The 23434-nt window shown below is 38.2% G+C and overlaps 1 protein-coding gene across 5 annotated transcripts in view; it reads left to right on the forward strand.

Moving 5' to 3' along the window:
- IFT88 (intraflagellar transport 88) overlaps positions 1–11410 on the forward strand; it is a 174550-nt gene extending 163140 nt beyond the window's left edge. For 3 of the 5 annotated variants that reach the window (XM_077158807.1, XM_077158805.1, XM_077158808.1), the window contains 2 exons: positions 10729–10839; positions 11094–11410. In XM_077158807.1, coding sequence (XP_077014922.1) covers positions 10729–10839; positions 11094–11215 — 233 coding nt within the window. In that variant the 3' untranslated portion in view covers positions 11216–11410. The remainder of the gene's footprint in view (positions 1–10728; positions 10840–11093) is intronic. The other 2 variants (XM_077158804.1, XM_077158806.1) reach the window with 2 other exon arrangements.
- Positions 11411–23434: the final 12024 nt, after the last annotated feature.

A 23434-nucleotide genomic window follows, 5' to 3' on the forward strand; every position in this document is an offset into this window, starting at 1 on the left:
GCAGCATTCTCTGCCCTCTCCGAGTCTCTCATTCTCCAAAATGTTTCCTCTTTTATAGGACTTCAGAAACTAATCAAGACCCACTCAAATGGGTGGAGACATGTCATCCCCTAATCCGGTTTAACAACCGTTCTTAACTAAATCACATCAACCAGAGAGATGATCCCATCACAGTCCCAAATACACAGCATTGAATAGAGACTATTCTACCTTTAAGAAATGGGATTTATATCAAAACATGGCTTTTCTTAGGGGGCATATATCCTTTCAAACCAGCACATGAAATAAGCTTGTTTTAACAAATTAAAGTGAAAATACATTACTCTTTTAACTGCAAAATTCTAGGGTAAAGAATTTTGGCATCTCAGGCTGAAACATCAGTCAATTCAGAAAAAAATTATATCAACACTGAAAGTCGGCTGCTGAAAGTACAGCTGTATGCTATGATTTTGAAGTCTTGATAGTCAACAATATTTATAGCCTGATGGATAAAATGGGTGAGAGGAATAACCTTATTCCTGCCTGCTGTGGTAGCTGCATTGGAAAGGCCAGGCAGCCCACAGATCACAACTTCTTCTCATGTGTATCTGTCTTCAAGAGAATGCAGTTCCTCATGCAGCATTATCTGTTTAGCATGATAGTTGTAGTTTGTGGCTTATTTTAGTACAGTGTTATTTTCATTTTTCAATTATTTTTCCTTTGTGTGATTTTCAGAATTTACTGTATTTTTAAGTTTGGTTTTTATTATGTATTAGATGTGAACTTCTCCATTGAGAATGTATCTCTTAATTTTGCATTGAAAATGCTGTCATAATGAAAATCATAGAATAGCACGACTCAGTGAACAGAAATTTACTTTGTAGTCAGCTTCTTTTTGGGAATAACTATAAAGGGCATTGTAACCATGTTTTATTCCTCAGTGCTGCTGTGTGTTTGGCATCCATAGACCTCAGAGGTACCACATCATGTGTGTGCCACAGTTTCCTCATCAGTAAAATGGAATGATAACAGGACCTACTAATAGGTTGTTGAGAGAATGAGATAGTAGATGCATGTAAGGTACTTAAAACAGTTTCTGGGAGGTGACAGGCACTTAATGGTGAGTGTTGTTGCTGTTATTTCTATTAGACAAAAGGAATACATGAGAAGTTTCTGAAATGTTAAGTGTCCACATATACTGTGAGAGCCCCTATTCTTACCTCTTCTGACCTTAACTTATTATTTTCGGTGTTTTTTCTACCACTATAGTGTTACATTTATCTACCCATGAAGGTAAATGTGAATAAAACACCTCTGTCTTCCTATAAAATTTGAAAAAGGTTTTTAAAAAACCAAAAATTTAGAAATAATGTATACAAATGAGTTTATTTTTTGAGGTTACCAGTGATGCTGCTCATAATCAGAGCATTTTGTGAAAATTCTTCTTGGGAATGGTCATCAGAGAGCAATTACAAAAAGCACAGGAAACCTAGTCTCAAATTTACAGGCAAATATAGACAGGGATGTTCTGTCGGTTCTTTTCTCCCCCTCTTTCCCTTCCTTTCTGCTTTTCTATCAACAAATGAGCATTTACCAAGTTCCTGATCATAGTAGGTACTCAATAAACTCTTCCAGGTTCTCATCTTCCCTTACCTCTCTGTATACCAGGCAGTGAGTTAAGCATTTGAGATGCAAAATATAATAAATGAAAGTTTTTTCCTTGAGAAGCCTTGAACGTAGGCTTTCATATCTACTTTGACTCCATGATAAGTAATTCTTCTAAACTGATTTTCTTGTCACTTTCATATATTTTTTTATACATCACTAAGTGCCCACAAGCTATGTGGTTCATGCTAAGGGTCTCAATAAAAGTATAGTCTGGTGCTTTTCAGTATTTCTAATTGTGAACAAAAATTTCCACTTATCTATGGAATGAGAGTAGATGTTCCTTAGAGATTGCATCTTAGTAGGTGGTAAGTTAAGTATCATCTTGGGGAGGAAGAGAGAATTCAAAAATAACTCTTTTTAAAGTGTCTAATGGATAGTGGTATCAGTTTATAAAGAGAATCATTTAAGAAAAGATTAGAAAGAGGTTCACAGTGTAACAGAATCAGAGGAGTGGTAAGAATGTGTTAGAGGTTATCATTTTGGATACCATTCTCAAAAATAAAGAGTTGATAGACTTCCCTGCTTATGACAAGAGGGATTTTGAAGAGGTATTGGGCATGTATTAATTGGGCCTTCAAGACTAAATACAAGGACATGAAGGTTTTCCCTAAAGAAAGCAGACTCTACCATCCTGGAGGCAAAACCCAGATTCCAATAATTTAAAAAGTAAGGTTTGCAGGGAGATAGAGAAAAGGATATAAAACTGTTCTTGCATGTTATCATGGTGAAAATGTTCAATCTCACCAATAATTAAAGAAGTGTAAACTAAGCTATAAAATTAGCAAAGTTTTTTTTAAAGGATACTTCTCAAGGATAGCAAGGTTAAGATTGAGATGGGCTTTCTTTATGAACTACACATGGCTGTAGAAGTGGAAAGTGGCACAACCTTTCTGGGCATATACCCTGAGATGGAAACTTATTTTACAGAAGTGGATTCAGACAAAGAATTATATACAAACATGTTGATCACATTATTTATAATAGAAAACATTAGGAAGAAATTCTGTTCAACTGGAAATAATTCCAAGTATAATGATGTTCTCAAACACTCTGTCCTCTGTGGCAATTATTATGGGTCCCTTTTCACTCACTTCCTGCCCCTCGACGCCCCCACTAAGAGATTCTGATATCTTACTTCCATGTCTGACTTTTTAGGGGATTATAGTGCTGCAGATCATTTAACATAACAGCTTCCAGAGATGATATAATTCTGAGAAACAGTCTTATTTGCAACTAGAGTATAATGAAAAATAGTAATTCCACAGTGTGTTTTCCTTTTTGCTTTTCTCTAAACATAATAATGTTCACTTAAAAGCATAGAGAAATCAATAAAATGAGAAAAATTCTGGAAAAGCAGATATTTTTATTGGATTTTTAAATGTAGTATAGCTATGACATCATGGAAATTCTTTTATAGTAAATGTTTAAAGTTAAAGCTACCCAAACAGACTGGAAAGAACCTGAAGTAGTGGCCCTGTCTTCTTTTGCCTCCAACATGTGTTGAACAGCTTAAGGTACATAGGAGGAGCACAATTAATACTTATCAAAATTTTAAAATATCACTGTTGGAATTAATAATAAAGAAATCTATATTTTTCTTACTTTCATTATGCATATAAATGTATTATGTACTTAATTTTACAAAATCATCTAATTTAAATCTGATATCCTTTGCCATAATTTAATTCTGTTTAATGTTTTAAGAAAATTGAAGTTCATTGCTTTTCATCTTTTCTTTGCAATTTTTAAGTGCTGCCTTCAGTTTATCTACCATTGTAAATAGTTTTCATGCTCTTATATATATTATTTCTAAATGAACCAAGACTGTCTTTCATTGGAAGCTTAATTTAGTTTATTTCAAGAGAACATGTGGTGAAAGTTTATGTGGTCAGCCTCGTAACCATACTTAAGTTGTTCCTTGAATAGAGCCTGTGTTATAAAACTCACTTTCTGATGTAAAAAAAAAAAAAACAAAACTTCTTATATTTAAAAACTATAGCATTCTGAGCTGTCACAAACAGGTCACCTCCCTAATGTGAATTCCCTTGTGAAAACATTGGTATTTTATTTCCTAGGCAGTTTAAAGCAAATACCATGAAATGGTTTGGCTTTAAGCAGTGGGAATTTGTTAGTTTACAGTTTGAGGCCCAGAAAATTCCCAATTCAAGACATCATCAAGGCAATGCTTTCTTCCTGAAGATCAACTGCTGGTGATCTTTGGCTTCTCTGCTACGTGGCAAGGCACACGGCAGTGTCTGCTTGTCTCTTCCTTCTTTTCTGGTTTTGTTGCTTTCAGCTTCATGCTTCTGTGGTGCTCTCTCTCTCTCTGTCTCTCTCTCTCTCTTTCTCTTCATTCCATTTACAAAGGACTACAGTAATAAGGTAAAGACCCATTCTGAATGAGGTGGGCGACACCTTAACTGAAGTAGTCTCATCAAAAGGTTCTGCTTACAATGGGTTTACATCCACAGGAATTAGATTTGAGAACATGTTTTTTCTCAAGTACATACAGCTTCAAACCACCACAGTTGGTCAAGGCAGGATACAGTCTTCCACCAAGCACAAATTTTGTGAGATTGTCCCCCAAGTCTCGAGATTGCAAGTTTGCCAATATGGGAAGAAGAGGGCTTAAGGTGTTCTGAGAATAGAAGAAGGGCCTAAAACATAGGATATGAAAATAAATGATTAGTATACTTTGTCTGAATGTTTAACTATCATTTTTCAGACAGCCACTTCCAAGGAGGCAGCCAAGCTGCTGTATTTGGAATAATGTGTGATTGGAATGTGTACATGAGTAAGACCAGTGTGCTACAGCTTTACACAGATCCTTTGCCAAAGAAGCATTATGTGTAATGAGAAGGCACCTGGGTATTGGGAAGCCTAGAATTTCATACTGGCCTTCCCACTAATAAACTGAACTCTTGAACAAATGACTTTTTACATCTGTTCTAGTTTGCTAGCTGCTGGAATGTGATATACCAGAAACAGAATGACTTTTAGAAATGGAAATTTAATAAGTTGCTAGTTTATAGTTCTAAGGCCAAGAAAATGTCCCAATTAAAACAAGTCTATAGAAATGTCCAATCTAAGGCATCCAGGAAAAGATACCTACATTCAAGAAGGCTGATGACGTTCAGGGTTTCTCTCTTGGCAGAAAGGGCACATGGCAAAGTCTGCTAGTTTTCTCTTCCAGCTTCTTCTTTCATGTTTTCCTTCTTCATCCCCAAAAGTCACTGGCTGGTAGACTCTCTGCTTTGTGGTTCTGTGGCATTCTGAAGCTTTCTCCAAAATACTTATTCTTTTATAGGATTCCAGTAAACTAATCAAGACCCATGCAGAATGGGTAGAGCACATCTCCATCTAATCAACTTTAATACCCATAATTGATTGAGTCACATCTCCATAGAGATAACCTAATCAAGTTTCCAACCTATAGTACTGAATAGGGATTAGAAGAAACCATTGCGCCCACAAGACTGATTAGGATTAAAACATGGCTTTTCTAGGGTGCATAAATCCTTTCAAACCAGCACAGCCTCCCTAAGCCTGTTTGCTTGTCTGAAATAAAAGGGTTAGTATCAATAACCATTTTAACATATATATATATATGGGTTTCCAGCATGGCAAGCAAGAATTCTGCCAATGAGCCACCATTGTACCACCCTCATTTTAATTATATTTTTGTGTGTTTCTGCTGATTATAAAATTTTCACTGAATATTCAGAGAAACTGCATAGTACTCTTGGTGGATGGAATGTTGTTTTTAAAAGGGGGGGTGCATAGAGAAACTAAAAAAAAGAAAAACAAAAAAAACAGAGACTTCAAATGTGGGGCAGAGTTGGCAAGAAAAGAAGGAAATTCTTTGTAGGCCATAAACATCTAGAACATTTTAATTCAAAAGAGTAAGCAAGTGCTGGAGCTGGCATTTGCCCCAGATAATCCCTGGTGACCTAGAACCTGGGTTTTATGGGCCACTCAGGGGGAACAAGAAATGAAGCCTGGCACTCAAAAGGGTGAGCAGTCAGATAAAAGAATCCCCTTTGTAAAGCCAGGTTTCCAAAAATAACAGTATTCTCAGTACACCTACTAGAAAAGAACCAACCCCACAAAAGTTGGGTTTCTACCTTGGCTGTAGGTGGAGTGTACAAAATAGAAAAAATTTTTCCTTGAGGATTCCTAACCATAAGCCCTTTTCACATAGTTTTAGAGCTAGAATACCTATTTCCTATGTATCTTGAAGAACCCCAGGCTTTTCTTTAAAGTGAACTTAAGTAGGTGGTGCTCCTCAGGGCCTAGAAGAAATAAATATAAAACTTCCCTGGAGGAAAGCACTTTAAGTCCAAGCATCAAATAATTCCTTCAGATAAAGTTGCAAGAACAATAATCAACAATTAAAAAAAAAAGTTTTAAGACATGAGGAAACAAGCCATTATGAATGGGCAACAGCAGAAACTATAAAATCTGATCTTCAAAGATTACACATATTGTAATTATCAGAAAAAGAGTATATTTTTAAAGTAAGAATATCTCTTGTTATCTGAACACTAGAACTAAATAGATTCAGATAGTTTTTGGGTTTTTTTATGTGACTGGTATCCTCTTCTATGTGAACTTTAAACACTTGCTGTCTAAAATTTAGGGCACAGATAACACAGAATTCCTCACTGTCCAATTCTGGATCAAATTCAGAATGGGGAATATTTCTATATTCTAAGTATGAAAGAGGAATAAAAGACTACAAAAGTGACTAGCAGATTTGAAAAAAGAGCAAAATGGAACTTCCAGAAATGAAAAAACATCTAATTAAAATTAGAAATTTAATAATAGATGGTTTAAAGTAGGGATCATCAAACTATAGCCTGCAAACCAAATCTAACTCATGCTACATGTTTTTGTCAGTAAAGTTTTATTGGGGCACAGCCATGCTCATTGGTTTATTGTCTATGTCTGCTTTTGTGCTGCAGTGGCAGAGTTGAGTAATTGCAGCAGAGACTCTATGGCATGCAAACCTTAAAATATTTAATGCCTGGTCCTTAATAGGAAAGATTTACTGACCCTGAAGAGCAGATTAGATAAGATAGAGAGCTCATGAACTGGAAGATAGAACTGAAGAAATTACCGAAAATGCAGCACAGAGAGTCAAAGTGATAGAGAATATGAGCAGTTAAAAGACATGAAGTGAAAAGCACTAACACATTTAATTGAATTAGAAACAGGATAAGGGATAGTCAATAATCAAAGAAATAATGGCTGAGAATTTTCTAGAATCACTGAAATCCTCAGATTTACAAAGCCAAATAAACCTCAAGTGGGATAAATAAAAAGAAACACATACATTGAAGTCAAATTATAATGTGTGAAAGACAGAGAAAGTCTTGCTGATATCCCAGCATCTACTATAGAAGCCAGAAAATATTGTAGTATCTTCAGTGGTGCACAGAGAAAATAGCTGTTGCCTTGGAATTGTATACCGGTAAGCCTGTATTTAAAGAATGAGGACTATAAAGTCCTTTTCACAGCATTTTTTAAACGAAAGATCCTTATTAAAAGAAATTGTAAAGGAGGTACTTCAGCCAGAAGGAGTATGACCCCAAAAGGAAAAAGTCTGAAATTTTTTTAAAAAGAAGAAAAAACAGCAACCAGAATGGTGTATCTGCTACTAAATCTAAGCATTACATTGAATGTTTAAAATAATGGTAATAATCTAAGTTCCTGATTTTTTAAAAACAAGATAAAACTAAAATTCTAGGCCATTGAAGCAGGTAAGTTGGAGATGTGGGTAGTAGTGATAAGAATCAAAGATTCAGAGACCCTGGTTTTGTTTGGAAAAAGGATAAGAATACCAATTAATTTCAGACTTTGTTAAATTAAATTTTCCTATTAAAATGTCTAAAGTGTTTAGTAAATATAAGAAATGGGATGTATAACTTCAAACTAGTAGAGGGGATAAAATAGAGTAAGCAGGGATAACAGAGGTTATATATGATTGCAGAAATAGACCAAACATATATGATCAATTAATTTTTGACAAAAGTGCAAAAATAAATTTGATGGAAAGAGGATAGTCTTTTCAACAAATGGTGCTGGAGTAAGTAGATATCTATATGCAAAAATTTTAACCTTGATTTTGTAAATATACAATAATTAACTCAAAATAGATCAAGACCTAAATGTAAAACTAGAAACTTGTAGAAGAAAACATAGGAGAAAATCTTTGTGACTTAGCATTAGTCAAAGATTTCTTAGATGTGGTGCCAAAAACACGATCCATAAAAGAAAAAAATGGATAAATTGAACTTCATCAAAATTCAAAACTATTGCTCTTCAAAAAACACTGTTATGAAAATGAAAAGGCAAGCCAAAATAGGAGAAAATATTTTCAAAACACATATCTAACAAAGGACTCCTATCTAGAATATAGGAAAAACTCTTACAACTCAATAGTAAGAAGCAAACAACCCCCCTTTTTTTTAATGGTCAGAAGACTTGAACAGGTGCTTCACCAAAGAAGATATGCAATGGCAGATAAGCACTTGAAAAGATGCCTGACCATCATTAATCATTAGGGAATTACAGATTAAAAGCATATTGGGATGGTGCTAAATACCCAGTGGCATTTCTAAAATTTAAAAGACTGACCATACCAAGTGTCTATGAGACTGTGAATAATTGAAACTCATTCACTGCTAGTGGAGATGTAAAACATACATTTTATAAATTAGTTTGATAGTTTCTTAAAAAGGTAACTATACACCTGTTTTAGTTTGCTAAAGCTGCCAGAATGCAATATGTCAGAAATGGGTTGGCTTTTTCAAAGGGGATTTATTAGGTTACAAATGTACAGTTCTAAGGCCATAAAAATGTCCAGACTAAGCCGTCAAGAGTATTCTTTCACTGAAGAAAGGCCAATGGCATCCGGGGTTCCTCTGTCACATGGGAAGGCATATGATGATGTCTGCTGGCCTTTCTCTTCTGTGTTGGTTTTAAAATGGTTCTCTCAGCTCCTGTGGGTCCTTTTGGCTTCTCCTGTGGTGTTTTCTTTCTTTCTTCAAGCTTCTCTTGGCCCTGAGTTCTCTCCAAAATGTCTTTCCATTAAAGAACTCCAGAAAAGTGGATTAAGACCCAACTTGAATGGGCAGTGTCACATCTCCATGGAAACAACCTCATCAAAAGGTTCCACCCAACAATAGGTCTGCCCTCACAAGATTGGATTAAAAGAACATGGCTTTTCTGGGGTACATAACAGTTTCAAACCAGCACAACACCCATCAGACAACCTAGCTATTCCACGTCAAGAGAAATGAAAGCATATGTCCACACAAAGACTTGTACGCAAATATTCACAGCAGCTTTATTTGAAATAGCCAAAGGCTGGAAACAACCAAATATCATCAATAGGGGAATGGATAAACAATTTATGGTATATCTATAAAAGGAACTAAAAATAAGATATAAAATGGGAGGAACTATTGATACATCAGCAAGATGACTGAATCTCTGCTGAGTGAAAGAAACCAAATTAGAGAATAAAGGAGGAAAAAATAGTACAAACTAATTTTAGTGAAGGAAAATAAATCAGCAATTGCCTGAAGGCAGGGGTGGATGAGTGGAAATGTAGGATTGGGGGCTGGGGAATGAATTTCAAGGAGATGAGAAAACTTTTGGGGATGATGGATTGTCCTGACTGTGATAGTTTCACAAAACTCAAACTGTATATTAAAAATGTACTGGTTTTTGGTTTTATGACTCAGTAAAGCTGGGGGGAAAGTCTTCTCTCTTGCACTAGTCAATGTAATGAAGAGGCTTCTATGAGAGAAACCTGGGTCAAAATCTGTTCCTTTGATATGGGTTTGAACATTACATGGCTCTTTCCAATGAAATCTCTCGATTTCATAAAGATAATAAAACTTCTCAAAATACTACCAAAAAACTAATACTCCCTATTATAGAAAATGCAGAACATTCAGACAAAAAGAAAAAGAAAACTAGTTACTCAAAATCTCATACCAAATATGAAGGTGTATATGTGCATATTTTAAAATATGGGTCATACTGCTACAAATTTTATCCTGCTTTCTTCATTACCATTATATTATGTACATTTTCCTTTGTCATCAAGTATTTTTATGCGTTTCTTAGTAAAATTTTCTAGAAATTGAATTACTGAGTAAACTTTTAAGTCTTTTAATATAGACAATTAATCCTCATTATTTGTGGTCTCCGTATTTCTGAGTTTACCTACTTGCTAAAATTTATTTGTAATCCTTTGTAGCTTGGAGTTATGTACTTCAGAAAAACATGTTCTTATTCCAGTCCTGTAGGTTTGAACCCATTGTAAATAAAAACTGTGAAGCTAGAGGAGTGGTCCTTTTAGAAAATGTAATAGAAATTTAGATACAAAAAATCTACTACTGCTTCCTGTTTATATTAGTGTTCAGCTCTCTTTGAAATGTTCAGGGATTTGGATTGTGCTCTTTTCCAAGGCAGCCTAGCCCATTCCATATTTAGACAGCTGTGATACTTTTAAATTTTTTTCTTATATTTAATTGAAATATGTCCTACTATGCAGAGCAAATTCAATCCTCTTCTATATAAACATTCTTCAAGTATTTGAACAAAGTGTATGATTTATTTCCTTCCTGAACTAAGCTTACCCAGATTTTTCCACTGTTTTTCATAGGATGTGCTTTTTAGGGCCTCTCACCAGCCTTGATAAGAGGTTGGTGATACAGCTCATACTGTTATATTTTTCTAAGAACTTCCTATTTGTTCTTTATTCAGTTTCTATTTGCTCTTTGCTAGGTTGAACTAGACAGGATCTCTGATTTCTCTTATAACTCAATCTATAAAAACAACTAAACACATATTTGAAAGAATACATATAAAGACAACTCCTAAGTGATGTTTTATCTATATTATAGAATCCCATTTCAGTAAACGAGAATTATATCCATATGAAGTTGTCCTCCAACTGAAACAGCCTGCCAGTTACTGGCAAATAAGGATAACTTAAGATATATAATGTAGTATTACATTTTCCCAACATATTAAACAAATGCATTTTTATTTTTGTGTTTTCAGATAGTGGCCAGAACTGTAGTGCCAGTAGTAGAGGTGAACGACTAAGTGCCAAACTCAGAGCTTTACCTGGGACAAATGAACCTTATGAAAGTAGCGGTAACAAAGACATAGGCAAGTGCAAATTCCCCTTCCCCACCCCCCACCTCCAGTTCCTAAAGGCATAGCAGTCTGAAGGAGACTAGTGAGATGGAAAGATGTATAATCGGCATATTAAGAATTTGATGTATATAGATAAAATTTAAATGACCTGGAAAAGCATTTCTGTTCACTCTGAGTTCAGTTTTGATTATGAGATGTAATTGGTATCACATTTGTCTTGTTTTTCTATATAACTATAATGTAAAACGATCTGTTTTGAAATCTAGATGCCTCCTATGTGGATCCACTTGGACCTCAAATAGAAAGACCAAAAACTGCAGCCAAAAAAAGAACTGATGAGGATGATTTTGCTGATGAAGAGTTAGGAGATGATTTGCTTCCAGAATAATATGCACTTTAATGGTATTTATTAAAGGAAAGACCTTGATTTGTTAAATTTTTCATTAAACATCTAGACTTTAATTTTATACACTGTCAGAATGTAAAATGAATGTATTCTGTTCTATGAGTATGGGTTTAAGTTTTGTTTTGTTATTTGTTAATGGAATAAACCATGTAAAACTAATACTTTATGTCAGTTACTTCCTTACCTCTTTAAAAACATTGACCACCATAAGAAATAAATTTTGTATTACAACCTAGCATATACCCATACATATATGTGTATATATGCATTCACAAAGCAGTTACCCTTACTAATGTAGTACATGCTGGCATTTTCTCTAATTTCATTCAAACAAACAAAATGCTTGCAGAGAAATCACTGCATTAATTTCCTGGCTTGCAGCATGGAAAATATTGCACTAGGACATATCTATGATGAATCTTTATTCAAGAAAAATTACTTGAAGCTTAGAAACTGAGTCTCTGGAAATTTTGCCTCATTGGGATTATAATGCTATTAAAACAATTAGGTTTTGAAAGTATTGCAAAGTATAATGAGAGAAAATACTAAACCATGGCCAATTTCTCTTTTTATAGTTTTTGTCACTATCTTTATCTTAATGACATGTACCAATAGCACTGAGCAGTAACTACTCTAAGAATGTTTTTCCTATTTGGATTAGGGTGTGGGGTGAAAGGCAGGGCTGCTTTCATTTTTATTTAGTAATGTGTTTGTCTGGCTAAGACTGTCCGCAAGAATTTCAGTGATGGAAAGATGTGGCTCATCTTTAGCACTATACCACTAAGAGAATATGGTCCTCTCCACTTTATTAATGTTGTCTCTACAATGTGCATACTACTTGTTTCGGTTTGCTAAAAGCTGCTGGAATGCAATATACCAGAAATGGATTGGCTTTTATAAATAAAGGGGATTTATTAAATTACCAGTTTACAGTTCTAAGGCCATAAAAATGTCCTATCTAAGGCATCCAGAGAAAGATACCTTGACTCTGAAGAAAGGCCTTTGGCATCTGGGTTTTGTCTGACCCGTGGGAAGCGACATGGTGATGTCTGCTGTCTTTCTCTCCTGGTTTCTCTCAGGTCCTGTGGGTCCTTCTGGTGTTCCCTGGGGCATCCTCTTTCTGCATCTTCAAACATCTGTGTCTAGGTATCTGTCCTCTATATCAGCTCTGAGCTCTCTCTCTCTGTGAGCTCTTTTAAAACTCCAGTAAGCTAATTAAATCCCACCTTGAATGGGCAGGATCACATCTCCATGGACACAATGTAATTAAAAGGTCCCACCCGCACTAGGTCTGCACACACAAGATTGGATTAAAAGAGCATGGCTCTTGGGAACTTCCAGGAAGATGATGGAATGGAATAGGCTGAGTTCACCTCCGCTCCAAGGAACAACTAAAGAACTGAAAGAAAAATAAGCCGGACAGCAGTTCCAGGGTGCAAGTATTTTCTATACTATATATGGAGGTCCTGCATGAAAGCAAGCCATGCCTTGTATCTAGCCCCAGGCACTCACATGCGCCACAACCCACACCTACAGGTGCCACCGCTCATGCCCCGCCTCATACACCCACTCCCCCTGTTCTCCGCGCGTCAGCCCCCATGAACCCTGCACACACGCACCTCGCCCACCTGCACTCTGCCTCTCCATGCCCCTGCACCTCTTCACCCACACACTTCATGGTCATGACCGCCTTGCCCCCGCCCCCCACCACACCACACACACCTTTGCCTCCAGCTTCCTACCATACTGTACCCTGGTGTCAACATAAATCACACTCCACGCCATGCCCTGCACACCCACCCACTCCATGCCCTGTGCACCCTAGTAAGATAATCAAATGTCTTGAAGCCAGCAGAAAATCACAATGCATATCTAGATGCAGGTAGATATAACTCAGCCAAATGACCAAATTAAAACACCAGAACAGACACAGACTCTGGAACAACTAATCAAAGATGTCCATACAGCTCTCCCAAATAAATTCAGTGGGTTGGCTAATGACCTAAAGGAAATCAAGAAGACACTAGAAGAGCGTAAGGTATAAGTAGAAAAATAGCAGACACCACAGAGATAAAAGATACTGTAGACCAAACTAAAAACACACTAGAAACAACAACAGCAGATTTGAAGAGGCAGAAGAAAGAATGAGCTAACAACAGGACAGGACAATTTAATTTGAATGCACCAAAGAACAAATGGCAAATAAGATGGAAAAATTTGAATTTGATCTCAGGGAAATGATGGACAACACAAAGTGCACAAATATAAGAATCATTGGTATCTCAGAAGAATAGAAGAGAAAAGGGCTAGGAAGATTAGTTGAATAGATAATGGGGGAAAATTTCCCAATCCTTACAAAGGACATAAATATGCAAATCAAAAGAATCCCAATGAACCACAAATAGGCCTATTCCAAGGCACACACTAATCAGTCTGTGAAATGTAGAGAAGCAGAAAATCCTGAAAGCAGTGAAAGAAAAATGACTCAGTACATACAAGGAAAACCACATAGTTCTGACTACTCAGTGGGCACCATGGAGGCAAAAAGGCAGTAGAATAATATATTTAAGATCCTGAAAGAGAAAGGCATCCAATCAATAATTCTTTATCCATATTGTCCTTCAAAAGTGAGGGAGAGGGTGGGCCATGGTGGCTCAGCAGGCAGAGTTCTTGCCTGCAATGCTGGAGACCCAGGTTCGATTCCTGGCGCTTGCCCATGGGGGGAAATAAAAGTGAGGGAGAAACAATGCAAGGAAAGTCATTACCCTCCCCCCTGTGTGGGACATGACATCCAGGGGTGAAAGTCTCCCTGACAACACCAGGCATGGCTCCCCAGGATGAGTCTGGTCCTGGCACCATGGGATTGACAATGCTTTCTGGAGTGCAAGGGGAAATGATGTGTAATAAGGCATCAGTGTCTAAAAGAGACCAAATAAAGTCAAGAGGCTATTCTGGAGGCTACTCTTATACAAGCTCCAGTTAGACAGTGCTAATTGTCATGGTTTGCTGAACCCCAACCAGCATCACTCCTGTTGATGCTTAAGAACATCTAGGGCTTGAACTAAGACTCTGTAAAGGTTTCATGCACTAGGTTTGCCTTCCTGGGACATATAATTCCTGGAGGGGTCCTAATTCAGATAAATCCTGAAACTGAGGGATGCCTGTCCCTCCAAGATTATAAATTAATTACATCCCCCTATCCTTTAGTGTCAACACCTATTCTCAACATGAAAAAGTCAGAACAGGCATTGTGCAAAGATCCCTGTAGATTGGGAGAAGTAAAGGAGAAGGAGGAGGTATAACAGAGAAAGTGGGATTTAACAACAAGTATGGCTGCTGAACCACTATATTAATATTCCTTCTAGCCTTCAGTATTTGGGGGCAGCTTGAAGGAAAAATCTGAGGTGGTGGAATGACAACCCATGACAAGCTCTGGGATCTGTTCTATAACAACTTGGTGAAGAGTGTTTTGAAAATTATTGCTTTCTCTTTCTTTGCTTTAATGATATCTTATAGTTTACAATAAAAAACGTTTTTAAAAAGCAAGGGAGTGATTAAAATTTTCACAGATAGACAATGGCTGAGAGAATTTGTCAACAAGAGACCAGTCCTACAAGAAATACTAAAGGGAGTTTGGAAAAAAAAAAAAAAAAAGGCAGGAGAAGGAGGTCTGGAAGAGGGCACAGGACTGAAGAGTACCAGTAAGGGTAACTTAAAGGATAAAAAGAGAAAAAGGGAAAAGAATATATAGATCTAACAGATAAAAACCAAAGCATAAGGTGATAGATTCAAGAAATGCCTTTACAGTAATAACGTTTTGAATGTTAACAGATGAAACTCACCAATTAAAAGATATAGATTCACAGATTGGATTAAGAAATATGATCCATCTATACACTGCTTACAAGAAACTCAGCTTAGACCCAAGGTGTGGTATTTAGGTTCAGGTGTCACCTTGGCCAGGTGATGGTGCCTCGTTCTATTGCTGTGGACATGAGCCAGTGGCATGTGAAGCTCATCTGTCGCTGATTGCATCTGCCATCAGCTAGGAGGTGTGCCTGCTGCAGTGAATGATGTTTGATTTAATTGGCTGGCGCTTGAATGAGAGAGCTCAACATGACACAGCCAAAGCAGCTCAGCATACCTCATCTCAGCACTCGCAGCTCAGTCCAGGCCTTTGGAGATGCAGAAAGGAATCACCCCAGGGAAAGTTGTTGGAACCCAGAGGCCTGGAGAGAAGGCCAGCAGAGAACGCTATGTGCCTTCCCACATGAGAAAGAACCTCATTTGAAAGTTAGCTGGCTTTCCTCTGAAGAACTATACAGTAACTTAATAAATCCCCTTTTATTGAAAGCCAGTCCATCTCTGGTGTGTTGCATTCCAGCAGCTAGCAAACTAGAACACAAGGATATAAATAGATTGAAAGTGCAAGGATGGAAAAAGATGTTCCATGCAAGCTGTAACCAAAAGAAAGCAGGAATAGCTATACTAATATTAGACAAAATAGCTTTAATGTAAAGATGTCATAAATACAAGGAAGGATACTACATATTAATAAAAGGGGCAGTACTCCAGGAAGAAATCAACCATAAATGTGTATACTCCCAATCAAGGAGGTCCAAAGTACATGAGGCAAACATTGGCAAAACTGAAGAGAGCAATAGACATTTCAAGAATAATAGTGGGAGACTTCAACACACCACTCTCCTCTATAGAAAGAACAACTAGACAGAGGATTAACAAGGAAGTAGAGAACATAAACAATTGGATAAGTGAATTACACCTAACAGACATATAGATCATTATACCCAGACCAGGATATATATTCCTCTCTACTGCTCTTGGAATGATCTCCAGGATAAATCATATGCTGGGACACAAAATGGGTCGCCTTTAAAAGGATTGATATTATTCAAAACACTTTCTCTGATCACAGGGAATAAAGCTGGAAATCAGTAATCACTGAAGAAGCAGAAATTGCACAAATATAAGGAGATTTAACAACACACTCAAACAATCAGTGGGTCAAAAAAGAAATTGCTAGAGAAATAGATAAATATCTAGAGATAAATATCTAGAGAATACAACATATCAGAACTTATAGGATGTCGCAAAGGCAGTACTGAGAGGGAAATATTTTGCCCTAAATGCCTATATTTTAAAAGAAGAGCAAAAATTGTGGATTTAATGGCTCACCTGGAGGAACTAGAGCAAGAAGAGCAAACTAACCCCAAGGCAAATAAAGAAGAGGAATTTTCTTTATTTTATATAAAGAAGAACAAAGATTAAAGCAGAAATAAATGAATTGGAGAACCAAAAAATAAATAAACAAACCAATAGAATCAATAAAAAAAAAGTTGGTACTTTGAGAAAATAAAATCATTGGACCCCTAGCATGGCTGTTAAAGAAAAAGAGAGAGAATGCAATTAAACAAAATCAGACATGCAAGGGGGGCATTATCACAGATTATGAATAAATAATAAAAATCACAAGAGGGTACTGTTCTAGTTTGCTAGCTGCCGGAATGCAACACACCAGAGACAATTGGCTTTCAATCAAAGGGGATTTATTTAGTTGACCTATAGTTCTTCAGAGGAAAGGCAGAGGGCTTTCAACTGAGGTTCTTTCTTGCATGGGAAAGCACAGGGCAATCTCTGTCGGCCTTCTCTCCAGGTCTCTGGGTTCCAACAACTTTCCCCGGGGTGATTCCTTTCTGCATCTCCAAAGGCCTGGGCTGAGGTGCGAGTGCTGAGATGAGGTATGCTGAGCTGCTTGGGCTGTGCTACGTTGAGCTCTCTCATTTAAGCACCAGCCAAGTAACTCAAACAGCATTCATTGCAGCAGGCATGTCTCCTAGCTGACTGCAGATGTAATCAGGAACAGATGAGGTTCACATGCCATCAGCTCATGTCCACAGCAATATAACTAGGCATCATCACCTGGCTAAGTTAACAACTGAATCTAAGTACCACAGGTACTATGAACAACTGTACATGAACAAGCTAGATAACTTAGAAATGGACAAATTTCTAGAAACACATGAGCAAGCTACATTGACTCAAGAAGAAATAGAGAATCTCAACAAACCAATCACAAGTGAAGAGATTCAATCAATCATCAAAAATCTTACAGAGTGTTCTAGTTTTTTAGCTGCCAGAATGCAATATACCAGAAATGAAACGGCTTTTAAAAAGGGGAATTTAATAAGTTGCTAGTTTACAGTTCTAAGGTGGAGAAAATGTCCCAATTACAACAAGTCTATAGAAATGTCCAATCAAAGGCATTCAGGGAAAGATACCTTGGTTCAACAAGGTCGATGAAGTTCAGGGTTTCTCTCTTAAGTGAGAAGGCACATGGCGAATACAGTCACAATTTCTCTCTCATCTGGAAAGGCCCATGGTGAACACAGTCAGGATTCCTCTCTCATCTGGAAGGGCACATGGTGGACATGGCATCATCTGCTATCTTCCTCTCCTGGCTTCCTGTTTCATGAAGCGCCCAGGAGGTGTTTCCCTTCTTCATCTCCAAAGGTCACTGGCTTGTGGGCTCCCTGCTTCTCGTGGCTATGTTGTTCTTCTCTGCTCTCTCTGACTCTCCTTCATTCTCCAAAATGTTTCCTCTTTTATGGGACTCCAGAAACTTCTCAAGACCCATCTAAATGGTGGGGACATGTCGTCACCTAATCCAGCTTAACAACCACTCTTGATTGGGTTACATCTTCGGGGAGATGATCTAATTACAGATTCAAACATACAGTATTGAATAGGGATTATTCTGCCTTTATAAAATGGGATTTAGATTAAAACATGGCTTTTCTACTTTCAAACCAGCACACAGAGAAAAGCCCAGGGCCAGGTGGCTTCACAGGGGAATTTTATCAAACATTCCAAAAAGAACTAACACACATCCTGCTCAAACTCTTTCAAAAAATTGAGGAAAAATGAACACCACCTAATTCATTTTATGAAGTTAACATCACTCTAATACCAAAACCAGGTTATAAAGATGCTACAGAAAGGAAAATTACAAGCCAATCTCCCTAATGAATATGGATGCAAAAATTCTCAACAAAATACTAGCAAATTGAATCCAATGATACATTAAAAGAATTATACACCATGACCAAGCTGGGTTTATACCAAGAATGCAAGGGTGGTTCAACACAAGAAAATCAATCAATCTAATACAGCAAATTTAAAATTCAAAAGGGAAAATATCACATGATCATCTTGATGCTAAAAAAGCATTCAACAAAATTCAGCATCCTTTTCTGATAAAAACACATTAAAAGGTAACAATCAAAGGACACTTCCTTAATATGATAAAGGCCATATATGGAAAACCATAGCCAGCATCATACTCAATGAAGAGAAACTGAAAGCCTTCCCCCTAAGATTGGGAATGAGACAAGGAAGCCCTCTGTCACCACTATTATTCAATTTTGTACTAGAAGTTCTAGCTAGAACAATCAGGCAGGAAAAAAGAAATAAAAGGCATTCAAAACAGAAAGGAACAAGTAAAGCATTAATTATTTGCAGATTACATTATACTATACTTGGAAAGTCCTGAGAAATCTATAACAAAGGTTCTTGAGCAAATAAACAAATTCAGCAAAGTGGTGGGATACAAGATTAATGTGCAAAATTCAGTAATGTTTCTATTCACAGGCCATGACCTAAATGAGGAAACAATTAAGGAAAAATATCCATTCAAAATAACAACTAAAAGCATTAAGTATCTAGGAATAAACTTAACCAAGGATGTAAAGGACCTGTAAACAGAAAACTATATAACATTGATAAAATAAATCAAAGAAGATTTAAATAGGTGGAAAGACATTCCCTGCTCATGGATAGGAAGATTAAATGTAGTTAAGATGTCAGTTCTACCCAAATTGATCCATAGATTTTTGCAATACCAATCAAAATTCAACAACTTACTTTGCAGACTTGGAAAAGGTAGTTACCAAATTTATTTGGAAGGGAAAGAGACCTCCAATAGCTAGAAATATCTTTTAAAAGAAGAATGAAGTAGGAGGATTAACACATCCTGATTTTAAAGTTTATTATAAAGCCACAGTGGTCAAAACAGCATGATACTGGCACAAAGTCAATTCCATTGACTAATGGAATTGAATCAAGAGTGTGGAGATAGACAACCAAATCTATGGTCAATTGATCCTCAACAAGTTCCCCAAATCCACTGAACTCAGACAGAATGGTCTTTTCAATAAATGAGCATGAGAGAACTGGATATCAATAGCCAAAAAGAATGAAAGAGGGCCCTTTACTTTACACCCCATACAAAAATTAACTCTAAGTGAATCAAAGACCTAAATATAACAGCCTGTACCATAAAACTCCAAAAGAATATGTAGGGTAACATCTTCAAGACCTAGTAATAAAAGGTAGCTTCCTAAATTTTACACCCAAAGAACAAGCAATGAAAGCAAAAGTAGATAAATGGGAATTCAAAATCAAATGCTTCTGTGCCTTTCAAAAGACTTTTGAAAAAGGTGAAGAGGTGGCCAACTCAATAGAAGAAAATATTTGGAAATCATATATTGGATAAAGTCTTGACATCCTGTGTCATGGTTAGGGACATGTGTCAACCTGGCCAAGTTGTGGTATCTGTTTATCTGATTGGGCAAGTGCTGGCCTGTCTCTTGCAATGGGGACATTTCATAGGATTAGATCATGATCACGTCAGCTGCATCCACAGCTGATTCCATTTGTAATCAGCCAAAGGGGAGTGTTTTCTACAATGAGTGATGCTTAATCTAATCACAGAAAGCCTCTCCTGTGAAGTTCATCCAGACCATCCATCGGAGTCGTCAGCTTCACAGCCTGCCCTGTGGATTTTGGTCTCTGCATTCCTGTGGTCACGTGAGACACTTTTATAAATTTTATATTTTCAAGTGTTCCCTGTTGATTCTGTTTCTCTAGAGAACCCTAACTAATACATCCTGTATACATAAGGAAATCATACCACTCGAAAACAAAAGAACAAACAACCCAATTATAAAATGGGCTAAAGATATGAATAGACATTTTTACAAAGAGCAAGCACAGATGTCTACAAAATGCATGAAGTGATGCTCATTTTCTTTAGCTATAAAGGAAATGCAGATCAAGACTAAAATGAGATACCACCTCACACCTATAAGAATGGCTGCTATTAAACAAACAGGAAATTTAAAATGTTGGAGAGGATGTGGAGAAATTGGAACATTTATGCACTGTTGGTGGGAACATATAATGGTATAACTGCTATAGGACAACTCCTTGGCAGTTCCATAAATGTTGAGTTGCCCTGTGACCTGGCAATACCACTACTTGGTATATACCCAGAAGAGTTGAAAGCAGTAATACAAACAGACATTTGCACATGGATTTTCATAGCAGCATCACAATTTTCCAAAGATGGAAACAATCCAAGGACCCATTAACAGACTAGTGGATGTACAAAATGTGGTATATACATATGATGCAATATCATGCAGCAGTAAGATGAAAGGAGGTTCTGAAACATATGACAACATGGATGAACCTTGAGGACATAATGCTGAGTGAAATAAGCTGGACACAAAAGGATAGATACTGTGTGATTTTGCTATTATAACCTTGGTAAAGGTAAACTCAGAGACTTATAATGTGCACTATAGGGAACTTACAGATACAGAGAAGCTAGAGATGGGTGAACGGTTAGCTAATGAAATTGAACTTAAATGTAATGGAATGGACAGAGGTGAAGGCAGTTCATTAGTGGGTCTATAAGTAATCTTGCCATATTGAAAGTGAACATGATTGAAAGGGATTGTATAGAGCCATGTATCTCACCAATTCACACTACAAATGTAAATAAGTTCTTGCATGAACTACTTCAAAGATATGAATTCTGCTCCCCTCTCTTTCTCCGCCGGCCCGCCGCGCGGCGCCCACGCCCCGCAGCAGCCGAGCCGCCCGACCTCCTTCTCCCCTCTCTTTCTCCGCCGGCCCGCCGCGCGGCGCCCACGCCCCGCAGCAGCCGAGCCGCCCGACCTCCTTCTCCCCTCTCTTTCTCCGCCGGCCCGCCGCGCGGCGCCCACGCCCCGCAGCAGCCGAGCCGCCCGACCTCCTTCTCCCCTCTCTTTCTCCGCCGGCCCGCCGCGCGGCGCCCAAGCCCCGCAGCAGCCGAGCCGCCCGACCTCCTTCTCCCCTCTCTTTCCCCTCTTGCTCCGGCTGCTCTCCAACCACCACGGTGCCCTCTTCCCCCGCCTTCACTGTGCTCCTCCGCCACCACACTCGACAGCCTTGCCGCCCTCACCTTTCCTCCTCCAGAACAGCTACTGGGGGAGTGGAGATAATACAGAGCAGCTCCCGGAGCCACGACGGAGATCAAAGGGACAGCGTACCCCATCCTGGAACGGCTGACTATCTGGGAGAACCAGCTCCGGTGAGATCACCAAGGGGCACGGGCTTTCCTGGGTGGGACGGCAAGCGACCAGAGTCCCTCCCTTCCACCTTCCTGGGCCAGCTGGTAGAATTGGACAGGCGGTCCCCTTAGGCCGCGGCGGCTGGTGCCCCCACCACACGAGGCCCCCCGGAACAACTGAGATAGTTGGGTCGGAAATCCCCAGACTGCGGAGAACAGTGACCGGGGGATCCCTTCCAAACACGTGACTCCCCCGTCGGCTGGGAACAGTGTACTCTCCCGGGCTGCGACAGCTGGCGCCCTCCTGCCACGCTTGGTGCCCCGGGCCGACTGGCTAATTTGGCCGGACGCTCTCCTGTGCTGCGACGGCCGGCGACCCTCCCCGCGTTTGGAACCCCGGGCCGGCTGGCATTCTTCCAAGACGCTTCGGTTGCCGAACCTCCCCTACGGCGAGAGTTTTCCAGAGTTGAGGGACCCACAGCAACTTTCGCTGGTGGAACCCACAGACAGGCGTGTGCCACGAGCGCCACCTACTGGGCAGGATAGGAAGAACAGAACCCAGAGATTGCGCAGAAAAATCTTTCAAGCTTTGGGGTCGAACACCCGGGGAAATCTGACTAAATGCCCAGACGCCAGCAGAAGATAACGGATCACGCTCAGAAAATTGAACATATGGCCCAGTCAAACGAAGAAACCAATAGTTCAAATGAGATACAGGAGCTGAAACAACTAATGCTGAATATACGAACAGAAATGTAAAACCTCTTCAAAAATGAAATCGATAAATTGAGGGAGGACATGAAGAAGACATGGGCTGAACATAAAGAAGAAATAGAAAAACTGAAAAAACAAATCACAGAACTTATGGAAGTGAAAGATAAAGTAGAAAAGATGGAAAAAACAATGGATACCTACAATGACAGATTTAAAGAAACAGAAGATAGAATTAGTGATTTGGAGGATGAAACATCTGAATTCCAAAAAGAAACAGAAACTATCCGGAAAAGAATGGAAAAATTTGAACAAGGTATCAGGGAACTCAAGGACAATGTGAACCGTACAAATATACGTGTAGTGGGTATCCCAGAAGGAGAAGAGAAGGGAAAAGGAGGAGAAAAACTAATGGAAGAAATTATCACTGAAAATTTCCCAACTCTTATGAAAGACCTAAAATTACAGATCCAAGAAGTGCAGCGCACCCCAAAGAGATTAGACACAAATAGGCGTTCCCCAAGACACTTACTAGTTAGAATGTCAAAGGTCAAAGAGAAAGAGAGGATCTTGAAGGCAGCGAGAGAAAAACAATCCGTCACATACAAGGGAAACCCAATAAGACTATGTGTAGATTTCTCAGCAGAAACCATGGAAGCTAGAAGACAGTGGGATGATATATTTAAGTTACTAAAAGAGAAAAACTGCCAACCAAGACTCCTATATCCAGCAAAATTGTCCTTCAAAATGAGGGAGAAATTAAAACATTCTCAGACAAAAAGTCACTAAGAGAATTTGTGACCAAGAGACCAGCTCTGCAAGAAATACTAAAGGAAGCACTAGAGTCAGATACAAAAAGACAGAAGAGAGAGACATGGAGAAAAGTGTAGAAAGAAGGAAAGTCAGATATGATATATATAATACAAAAGGCAAAATGGTAGAGGAAAATATTATCCAAACAGTAATAACTCTAAATGTCAATGGACTGAATTCCCCAATTAAAAGACATAGACTGGCAGAATGGATTAAAAAACAGGATCCTTCTATATGCTGTCTACAGGAAACACATCTTAGAC

The sequence above is a fragment of the Tamandua tetradactyla genome, chromosome 4 (assembly GCF_023851605.1).
Source record: "Tamandua tetradactyla isolate mTamTet1 chromosome 4, mTamTet1.pri, whole genome shotgun sequence".
NCBI lineage: Eukaryota > Metazoa > Chordata > Mammalia > Pilosa > Myrmecophagidae > Tamandua > Tamandua tetradactyla.